The sequence below is a fragment of the Gobius niger genome (assembly GCF_951799975.1).
Source record: "Gobius niger genome assembly, chromosome: 4".
NCBI classification, from domain to species: Eukaryota; Metazoa; Chordata; class Actinopteri; order Gobiiformes; family Gobiidae; genus Gobius; species Gobius niger.
Window position 1 is genome coordinate 34,873,121 of NC_136855.1, and position 11,600 is coordinate 34,884,720.

General features: G+C 42.2%; 1 protein-coding gene across 1 annotated transcript in view; it reads left to right on the top strand.

Moving 5' to 3' along the window:
• The window catches only part of adamts17 (ADAM metallopeptidase with thrombospondin type 1 motif, 17), a 31,224-nt gene extending 23,966 nt beyond the window's left edge, over positions 1–7,258 (top strand). Inside the window, exons 15-23 of the mRNA XM_079554676.1 lie at positions 104–224; positions 544–624; positions 1,865–2,022; positions 2,097–2,247; positions 3,164–3,299; positions 4,210–4,414; positions 5,209–5,361; positions 5,506–5,683; positions 6,553–7,258. Coding sequence (XP_079410802.1) covers positions 104–224; positions 544–624; positions 1,865–2,022; positions 2,097–2,247; positions 3,164–3,299; positions 4,210–4,414; positions 5,209–5,361; positions 5,506–5,683; positions 6,553–6,707 — 1,338 coding nt within the window. The 3' untranslated portion in view covers positions 6,708–7,258. The remainder of the gene's footprint in view (positions 1–103; positions 225–543; positions 625–1,864; positions 2,023–2,096; positions 2,248–3,163; positions 3,300–4,209; positions 4,415–5,208; positions 5,362–5,505; positions 5,684–6,552) is intronic.
• Positions 7,259–11,600: the final 4,342 nt, after the last annotated feature.

Consider the following 11,600-nt stretch of genomic DNA (forward strand, 5'->3'; position numbering starts at 1 on the left):
TGTTCCATAATTGAGATGCTCTGAAGATATTTTGGCTCCTCTACCTACTGTACCTCTGTTTTTTGATAGAAGAGCCTTTTTCTCTCTCTAATCCCACTTGCAGAAAATTGGCTGTGACGGCATCATCGGCTCTGCGGCCAAAGAGGACCGCTGCGGGGTGTGTAACGGGGACGGGCGCTCGTGCCGCGTGGTCAGAGGAGACTTCAACCACACCAAAGGAATGGGTCAGTCCGCTGAACATGCGTCACACTGAGTGATTATACATATATAATCCTGTATATTCTATTGAGCACAGTGTGGACCTAAGAATAGCAGGGCTGGTCTTAGAGTGACTCATGCCATTGTGCTATTGTTTATATGTTTTATAAAGGGTAGTTCTGGAACAATTGCGTGTGGGAAGAGAAAGCTTTCAGCTGCGAGAAAAGTGCATCATTAAGTCCCGTCAGCTTCTCTTACCATGTAACCTTTAGGAATCCGGCATCTCCTTTGTGTCCTGTCTGTCTGTAGTGGGCAGTTGTGGACAGCTCCTGTGTCTCTCTGCAGGGTACATCGAGGCGGTGGTGATCCCTCCTGGAGCTCGGAGGATCAAAGTGGTGGAGGGCAAGCCTTCTCACAGCTTCCTCGGTAAAGACGCCTGCATGTTTCACCACACAAATGTGCTACTAAGTATTTGTCAGAGTTAAAAGCTCTGAATGTGACTTTTAGGCTGACTTTTCAAATTAGTTGCACATATAACATTATATTGTTATGATTAGGATATAGGTTACAATGCATAAAATCACGACACAAATTATATTTCAGTATTTGAAAAAACTCATTGCAGATAGGTGGGTGATTCCTTCTACTTGAGAGAAAGACTTTGCACATCAATTACTTAAGGCAGGTGCGCTCTCAGAGTTCATGAATGACAAATAATAATTCAACTTCAAATGTTATTTAGTTTACAATGAAACTTGTTTGGCTCTCAAAGCCTCTATAATAAATATAGATATTAAAGCACACAAAAACAGTAATTGCAGCTTTAGTGCTGAGGTGCTATGGGCAGCAGCATTAAGGCGTGATGGAGGTAATAACTTGGCGGAGTCTTTAACGCTCTAAAGCGTTTGCCTGAAGGCAAAGTCTCAAATGAGTGCCCGGCGTGTGTGATCTCCTTATAGATGTTTGTTGTTCGCCTCTTCATTCGTGTGGCATAGATGTGCAGGGGCTGGTGTGAGATGATCTTTGTCCGCCTAAAGTCGACAATCATCTCCTTGGTCTTTGTGGTGTTAAGGAACAGGTCGTTGTCTTTGCACCACTGAGTGAGACGCTCGACCTCGAGCATGTAGTTTGTATGTAGTTGTATGTGTATTTGTTTTATTTTTTATTTTGCCTTTATTTAACCAGGTTAGTCCCATTGAGATCTTAGATCTCTTTTACCAGAGAGGCCTGGCCAATATGGGCAGCAACACAAATACCATCCTGACATAAATGCTCAAAGTGGGCTAGAGCAATATGAAGTGCTATTAAGACAGCATCTTCTGTAGATCTGTTGGCTCGATAAGCAAACGAAAAGTTTGGAAGGAGTTTGAACGAACAATTTCAAATGTATGTGCTCCCTCTGTGTAAAAGAAAATCAAGTATTTGCAATAGCAGCTTTATGTGAAAACGATTACTGAGCAGTTTTTCGCTGTGCACTGTGTTGTGTCGGCTCTGGGTGTTCAGGATTTGACGACAGAGTTCCCATTTTTACAGCAACTCAAGTGCGACTCAAGTGCTTTGCGGATTTGTTCCTTAACAAAATTGTGGGCTGTGTTTTGTCGATTGTGCTTTAATAAATCGATCCAAGAAATATCAAGGTAATATTCACAAAAATATCTTGTGACAGCTCTCAAAGACTCCGGAAAAAGGTCCATCAACAGCGACTGGAAGATCGAGCTCCCGGGAGAGTTCGAGGTGGCTGGGACCACGGTGCGCTACGTGAGAAGGGGGCTGTGGGAGAAGATGTCTGCCAAGGGCCCGACCACGCTGCCCCTCCACCTCATGGTGAGTTACCCCGGGTCCTCAGTCCATCCTTGGGCTGACGCTAAGAGAAAATACACCCTCTGTGCTGCGTTCAGGTGCTGCTTTTCCATGACCAGAGCTACGAGATTCACTACGAGTACACAGTGACCCTGAACGTGTCGGAGCCCAGCCCGGAGCAGAGGGATGAGCATCTGTACATCTGGACCCACAGCAGATGGCAGGACTGTACAGTGCAGTGTGGCGGAGGTGAGCGAGCGCCAATGCCCTACACACTTTTCACCGTGACCAGGCAAACCAATAGATTTTCAATTAAGAAGGAAAAAACACCCTGTGAATTCTTTTCTGTGAGGTGGCGGTTGTGGCGGGTTAATGAGTGCTTGCCTTGCTTTTTCCCTGACTCATTTATGCGGTTCCACGTGAACTGCTGCCACCTCCTGTAGGTCACTCTAGTGCTATTCACTCAGGAGGGACTTCTGTGACACTGAAATGACCCCAGGAGTATAAAAACTGTTATGAACATCAGCGCAATAAGCAATGTCAGTAATTCACTTACTTCTACAGACTTCTTTAAGGAAATGATGGACAGATATTACAGTGAATGATGACAACTACCATTTTTATTAATTATACTTTACATACTATGACAAACGGCAAACTTGGAAGTCTCTGGGATATTGCTCTTCTTATTAAACAGCAGTTGCCATTCTCTTTTAATCACTTAGCACCAAACACATCCAAACATTTACAAATGGGGTGTTTCCACTGGCATCCCCTACCCAGCCCAGTGCCTGGTCTGCCCTGTTGGGCGAGTGTCTCACTCTCCACTGCCCAGGCCAGAGCCAATCCGGACTGACCAGGGATACGTTTTTGGACGACCTCTGGCCTTGGCCAAAGCACGCTGAACCGAGACTAATGTGGCGTTAACAGACTGCTGGCCTCTGACTGTCCAGAAGAGATAGGACTGCCCTCACTAAAGCAGGGATATGATATTTCACAATAACAAACCGCTGTTGAAAAAAGTGCATGGAGGAACACCACTCCGCTGCACATTGTGGTGCTCTGGACTCCACGTCGTGCATTTAAACTGTATAATGCACGGCTCCTCATTGTTTAATCCTTAATTGTTGCATTAGGTGTTACATAAACTTTTCCCGTGTTGTAGGGGAGCGGAGGACGGTGGTGTCCTGTATGAGAATTGCCAATAAGAGCATGGAGGTGGTCAGCGACAGCTTTTGCCAGCCTGAAAATAGGCCTCATCCTCAAGTTCGGCCCTGCAACTTGCACCCCTGTCAGTACAGGTGAGACACACGACATCTCACCCAATAATTCATCCAGGACTCATTACTATCGATATTATATTATTTTGTTTTTGAATAAACCATCATTATCGAGGGAAAAATCTATATCAAATCTGTCTTTTTAAGCTGAAAGCTCATCATCATCAACCGTTATTGCAGACTCGAGGTCCAGTTAAAAAGAAATTTGATTAAAAAGGTTCTGTAAAATGTAAATACTGGTAAGCATAAGAGTTGAGCATTTTGTATCTGTAGATGCTGCTTTAAAGACGCACTGCGTAACACTTTACTCAATAAATACAATTGAAATACAAGCATTTATTTTATGACAGATATTATCATGATTGAAAAATACCTCATGAATGCACAAACAAACATGTGCTTTTGCTCTGAGCAGCTCAGCTCTCTCTATGACATGACTGTAACTTTACCGGGAGTGGATACGTCTCCAGCTCATCTCCATGGAGATGTGACTAAAGTCAGCAGGATTTTAGATTTGAACAGGTTAGGTTCTCATCCAAATCCATTCTTTTATTACCCACTGCAGAAATAGCATTTTCAGTGTCGAGCTGATCATTGGGAACATGTTTTGTGTTGATGGCAACAGTATAGACCAAAATGTTACGCAGTGTGCCTTTAAGTGTATATTTTTTACCAAAAAAGTACCTTTGCAGATACACATTCCTTTATATAAATCTATGAAGTAACCTTGACTCAGAGAAGCAACTGAGGAGCTTATTGTACCTTAGATTATTTTAGACTATTTATTTGTTTCCTGGTGAAAACTGACTTGTTATGAAAGCCAAATGGCGCTAAGTTAAGCCTGCACTGCCTTGCCTTGACCCCGAGTCTCTCTGAAATTCAGAATCTCTTTCTCATCTGACGTCTCTAACGTGGGTGCTGTCCTCTCCAGGTGGGTGACAGGCGAGTGGGGGTCTTGCTCGGTCACCTGTGGGAAGGGGATCCAGCGCAGGGAGGTCGGCTGTGTGTACCAGCAGCAGAACGGCACTCTCATCCACACCAGAGAGCTGTACTGCCAGAGCGGCAAGCCTCCCGGGGTGCAGGCCTGCGAGGGGCGCCTCTGCCTCAACGTGTGGGAGGCCTCCGAGTGGTCCAAGGTGAGCTGACCATTCAACAATTAACAGAAACATGGAGGAAAAAGGGAGTGACATTTTTTCCTGTACTTTTTAGTCTTTCCGAGTTGTAACTAGTTGATGAAAGTCGCAGCGGCTCTTGTGTCATAGTGTGGGAGGGCAAACGACTCGATTGGCGCGTAATGTGTGCGGCAGAAAGGCGTGACTAAATCCCAGTCTCAGTAAATCAAAGATGTTTGAAGTGAAAGCTGATTTTGGACAAGCACAGGACAAGCGTGGGCTATTTTACCAACCCAGAAGCGACATACAGAAAGCAGCAGCAGCTTTCTTTTCTTTTCTCTGTCATAAAGGCAGCACAGATAAAGAGACAATGGCCACATTGAACCTGATCACGCCAAACAGCACAAAATGAGCCGCTTTTGCCAGCCATATTTCAAATGCAAACAGGCTAATAACATCCACTGTAAATATGCTACTTTTAATTTCCATTTTAGAGAACTGATAGGACAGAACAGCATGGAGTCAGCTCGTGTAGTGTGGCTGCTTTTCGATTTGTCACTCTCTTGTGTGCGGACTCTGGGTGATGTGGCCTTTACAAAATCTAAGACTGGAAAAAAGCTGTTTCAGATCAACATAGCATTTTCAAGCCAAGATGGTGTGCGATAGTCATTAAGATGTGTCTAAGAACACCCCAAAATAGCATATTCCTGCAAAAAAATAAGTTCAGTCTTTCACCATCAAAAAGCTGGTACAGAGGATTGTGCTTTAGCAGCAAAGTCCTATTTAGTTTTTTTTTTTCCATTTATTTTTGTCTGCAGTGTTCGTCCGACTGTGGGGAGGGCGTTCGCACCAGGACAGTCCTGTGCACAAACCCCCAGGCCCTGTGTGACCCTCTGTCCCGGCCGCCCCATCAGGAGCCCTGCGAGGATCACTCCAAGTGCTACGAGTGGAAGACCGGAGACTGGTCCAAGGTGAAAGCACACAACTATAGAATTTCAATAATTTTTAATGATTTTTTTTATTTATATTCCTAACCCTTATGCTCCTGTGAGAATAGAATGTATTTTATTAGAAGAAAGGACATGCCGGTTAAACTTCTTGGTCTCCCGGTCTAGTGCTCGTCCTCCTGTGGGAAAGGCCTTCAGTCCAGGGTGGTGCAGTGCATGCACAGAGTGACAGGTCGCCATGGAGACGAGTGTCCGGTGGTGCACAGACCCCCGGCCTACAGACCATGTCACCTGGACACCTGCAACCAAAAGGTCAACGTGAACACCATCACCTCTCCCAGGCTCGGTCAGTGACTGCACTCAACACGGTGTTTGCATTAGTTCCTTTTCCCTCGAGGGCAGTGGTTCCCAAAAAGAGGTCTGGGCCTCGAGGGGGTCCACAGAGACATGGGTGGGGCTCCCAAGGGTTGTCTATACAGCAGTTATCGTGGAGTTTGCCTGAGTGAGTGAGTGTGATATTAACTTAATCTGTATTTGATTGAATCTGCTACTTTGAATCAGTGTTTAGCTTATATACATGTAGGAATTGTTACATTTTATATCTAAATTTATGAGTAAAACGTCACACGTTGTTTTGAATGAGGTACATTCTTATTATTGGGGGGTTCCAGTGGCATGTTCGGTTCTGTAAGGGAGCTGCGATGCGTGTGATATCCCCGCGATACTAGGATATCACACGAGGAGGCATGGCTGAAAGTTTTTCACAGCACATTGTCCATCGAAGTGAAAAATCGGCATTTTATATAACAGTTACAAATTTGGGCACACTCTGTTCCTTTCCATGTCTCTGCATCTTTATTTTTTGCGAGAAAATACATCGTTTAGCATTTGTTCAAGTTGCTGAGGAGTAATTGATGAGTTTTCCTCTTTGTTTCCTCTCTGGAATGTGACCATTTATCGGCGATTCCAAAGATACTTCTTTGTCTAATTTGGACAGAATACAGATATCCATGGCGTTTGTGATTAGGTTTACAATGTTTGTCATTAAAATTAAGATTCAGTATACATTTCATAAGCTCTCATCCTTCTCACAGTGTGGGATTGAGTTTCTGTTTTGGGCACTGGTGGGGTCCTTTGAATGAGGTACAAGAATCGCCTTTTTATTCAGTATTGTGTTTGGTTGTCTGACTCCCCTGTCCCCTTCCCCTCTGACAGCTGCCCTGACGTACAAGTGCGTGGGCGACCAGTGGACGGTGTACTGCCGCGTGGTGCGTGAGAAGAACCTGTGCCAGGACATGAGGTGGTACCAGCGCTGCTGCCAAACCTGCCGGGACTTTTACGCCAGCAAATCCCAGCTCACCGCCGAATGACCAAAGCTCCGGCTCCTTAGCAGTATTTGAATTCTCCTCTCAATGACTGTAGGTGGTGACACTTGTATGTTTGAAACGCTCAAAGTTTTACTGGAAACTTGAATATGGCCAGAACTTTGCTATGCACCAAAAAATGTGAGTGAGGAGGTTTTTGAAGTATTCACACAATGTTCTATGTAGGGTTTAACTAGTGCATTTCCTTCTCCTCGCTCACCGCTGCCTGCCTTTAGATGAAAATGTAGTCAACTCAATTGTATTGAGTTATTTAAAGCCACCAGTCTAGGTCTGGTTTGGGCAGTGTCTATGCACTCAGTGGACGAACATGTTCGTCACATAAAGAAATTTAACTCTTTGTGCATTACTGTAACATATGCATTTGTGTAATGAAAAACTATATTTGAAACAGTGCACATTTCACACCAGGCTGCCTGCTCCTGAGATGGCCACTTTCAGCACTTTACCTGTTTAAAGTAACACTCTGTACTGATCTGCAGCTGCTACTGCATTGTCAATTTTCACGGGATGCAGGAATAATGCAGTAAAAGCCAAGGGAGTAGCGTAGTTTTAGCTGACTGGAAGAGTGTCTCGTCTTTTGACACACACAGGTTGTGACTTTGAAACAGCGATGCACACTCTTCAGAGGCTTTTACATCTGCATCAGTCAGTTATACATATAAATATTTCTCCTTTTTCCTGTTTTTTGTGCGGGGGCCACGAGGACCAAGCTTTACCAACTCTGTGTGACAAACGGCAGAATAGTTCACGACTGGAGTCACACAAACCTACCAGAGCGGGGAGGGAGGCGCAGCTCAAAGCTTACTCTGGAGCGGGTCCTGGCTTTTAAAATAAGTCGCCAAAAACATGTTATTTTTCATGCCAAAATGATGGAATTCAAAACTCTCTCCCTGTGTGAAATGCGAGGCGTGATCATCTGTAATAACCATGATATCAAAAGTCTCACAATTTTACCATGGACTTTTGAATTATAGCTAAAGTCCATTTGCTGCCTTAATGGAGTGTTTTGTTGCTACAGCATGAAAAAAAGACCATGGTTATTAAGTGTATACATTTGTAACACTTGACTGTAAACAGCAGGTACACCAGATTTATTTCAATGAATAGAATTTCGACAAAACAGCTTTCCGAGAGGCTTTATCTCAAGTCAACAAAGTGTTACTTTAAGTGATCTTTTCTGGTCAGAGCAGTCAGTACGGAGCAGGCTGCACTCAAAAGAATACTGTTGAATTTATTGATAGTGTGATGTTCTCTCTTTCCGCCTTCATCGCTTTAGGGTCACTGAAAGCACTCATTTCATTCAAGTCAGAAAAAATATCATTATGTATTTAAATTCAACTTGTATTTTTTTGTCCTGTATTACAGTATCTGTTGAGCTGTCCTCCAGGGAGATGCTCATACGCAGAGGTGGGTAGAGCAGACAAAAAGTCGGAGTAAATAACAGTTTCTCCTCAAGTGAGCGCCAAAAACGATAAAAAAAACACTAAGAATTGAATGAATTATTGTCTGCAATAGGCTGCGCACAGGAAGTAAAGTTTTATGGAAGTGTTGTGTGCTAATACTACCTATAGAAATACATTTTCTTTTAAAGTTACTAGAAAAGTAAATTAAACATGCTCCATTATTTAATGTTGACTTTACTTAAGCTTTGTATTTTCCCATTCAACACTTTTTTTTTTATGTAAGTAGAACTTTTAAGTAAATTTTTAAGCATGGGTTTAAATGGCTTAAATTGAGAATATGAATCTTTGCTTGTTTGAAGACATTTTATACTTGCTGTAAGGTAATCTTACCCCATTGGCAGATAAATCAACCTTTGTGTCTGTTTTGTGTAGCTCGAAATAAAATATTCAATCAATCAAAATCAAAAAATCAAAGGGGCTAGATGCAAGTTGGTAATTTTATGCTCACTACTGCCACCTCAGGTCTTATGTGTAACTGCAGCTTCTATATTAAGCTCGTGCATGATGGCACTTCGGACCCAAATTAACACCTTTCTGAGTGACAGTGCAGGATTTTAGAGGCAGTTGTGGTGAACAGGTCAGAGCTCATTCTACACATTAGGACATGGCTGGAACATGTAGAGGGAGGAAAATACTTAGTTTTAACATTTTTAAACTCCTTATTTCCTTTAAATAAAGACAAAATGTAATGAATTGTCAGAAACATCTCAGAACAAGTGAAATAATGTAGGTCAAATACCCAACTAAATCTTAACTAGTCGAAGCAACTCAAATTGAAAGTACTATGCTCAATTTGAGACATTTAAACTAATCTAGATATACATTTTTTTTATATAGAGTAAAGTAAATGAATATTAATGATAACGATATGTTAACTGTACTACCCACCTCTGCCTGAATGGGACAGTGAACCTCAGCTCTTTGTGAGTGAGTGTTGAGTGTGCGCATTTATGGTGCTATCATGTGACTCATTTCACTTCTGTGGAATTCAGTGTCTTAGTTATTATTTTTTTTGTATATTATTTAATAAGTGACTTTTTTTTCTATTGTATTCCTCTTGTTACTGTACGATTTTTGCACACGTCTCTGTTTCTTCACTACCACTTCATGTATTATATCCATGTCCATGGTGCTGAAATAACCCCAGGTCACTTTGTAGCAAGTATGTTTTTTTTTTTCCTTTTTTTTTATCCAAGCATAATGCGGTGCTAAGCTCTTGTTTACTGTCATTGACCTTTGGTGAGCTCCAGAGGTGGGTAGAATTGCCAAATGACTCCACGTAGGTTATTTAATTTTACTTGAAGTGCATATGACAGGTCAGAGTATTTTTTCATCGAACGTGGAACAAAGTGTTGACATTTGTGTTGATGTTTATTTTTGACAATTATGATCCTTGGGCACAGGAAGCGGCATATGACGGGGTAGACTAGACGAGGGGCATGAGCAAATCAGGGTCTCCCTCTTCATATCTCACTCATATTTTACACAACATTCTTTTCAGCTTTTCTTGAAGCTTTTCTTTGTAAAAATGCTACTTGACTGACATCGTTAATATATGATTAGTTCTTACCAAGTATTATCCCATCAAACCAACTAGAAGAAAACACATGAAAAGCTGTCATACGGATAAGTTGACAATGTGGAGCAGAATAGAACAGGCTAAAATAAGCGTGTCTTCTGCCTATTCCTTTTTTAGTCGTAATTTGCTGTATTATGTTCAAACTGTATCTATGTGTTGAAATGATAGAGCGACTTAATTTGTCATTCAATGCATTCAAAGTACACAGAGCTGAATATGGGTGCATTGTACTCAGAATTTTTTAAAAACTGGCACTTAAAAAGTAATGTGAAAAATACATATGTAAAGTGCAACCAGCATTGTGCAAAAGCTAATTTAGATAATTATCCAACCATTCAGTCATTCAGCCGTCTAATTACATTTGTTTTGTAGCATGTGATCCCACAAAGAATGCTAGTAAGTAAAGTAGAAAGTGGTCATCCAACTAGTTACTCCAGAGTAGTTGAGAGTACGATATTTAGGGTGGAAATACAAGTACTGAGTTGGCATTTTTTGTAGTGACATAATCCAACCAACTAAGTCAAGTTCAAAAGTATGTTGTGATAAAAACTACTCTTAAAAGTACAATTTCTTCCAAAGCTACTCAAGTGGCCGTATTTGAGTGACGGCGTACCCACCTCTGAACACTCCAAAAATGACCTCGTTCAACTCGATCGCTGAAACACATCTCAAACAGAAGTGCAACGTAAGACTGGAAACTGCATGGGGTATTCATAATGTCAAACTCATACGGATCAAAGCGCAACCACTCAACCTGTCTACTTCATGGTTATTGGTCATGTCAAACTCGAAATAAAAAGCAACGGAATTTTTTTTGGAACATACATGTGTCTGGATTTTTATTTCTGATGATCACACACACCCATGGCTCATTAAACAGTCCATGCGTCCGTGCAGTGTACAGCAGAATATGGACTATGTTAGACAGGTACGGTGACCACCAGTCCCTCTTGTGGTAACACTGCACAGCCATTTAGACCTTTGTCCCACCTATTTAGATAATATCCCACTTTTAGACATACATAAAGAATGACAAATAATCCTCCAGTGCTTCCGAGTTTTCCGAGTCATGAACCCCTTAGGTGGCTAGGGTTAGGGTCATTAGGGTTATGATTAGGGTTAGGAAAGGCAAATGTGAAGTAGGTTGTGTTTCACTCACAAGGATCTCACACATTTTTTTAGAAACTGGAAGGTCTTGGCTTTCAAATGAGTGACACACTGGCATATAGGCTGTTGGATTGAATATGTATAATTGCTAACTCTAACCCTAAGGTAACAGGTTAATGGGTCTGGCCAAAATTTAGCCTTTTAATGTCACTGAAAAGCATTACAGCTACATTACAGTACAAAAAAAACCTTGCATAAAATGTGCAAAAATAGCAAAGGAAACACTTGATGATCTTCATGTAATCTAAAATCTATTTTCTCATATCTGTCCCTCCACGTCCCACCGCATCACGTGACCTGTCCCACTTTCACTACTATTGGAGATGGTGCCCCGATGGACAAGTGAGTTTTTGCTCAGGTGTAACTGTAGCAGCAGAAGTGCTCTCTGTGCGGGTATGTTTTGGCTGACGTCACAGCAGCAGTAACAAAAGAGCAGCCACTCTAACCGGATATCAGCTAATACCACGTTCCATGAGCTCTACCCATGGTCTCTGTTGAGACATGTGCAGACGTCCAGCAGCTCCTCTACCTCGGGACACAAGCGATCTCTGAGGAAAATAGTATTTCAATCACGTGTCTCGTCTTTTTTGTTGGATTCTGGAGCAAAACCGCGCGTCACGTTTATTCCGAAAGGCAAAACCGGATGTACGATGGCGTCTTGTATCGGTT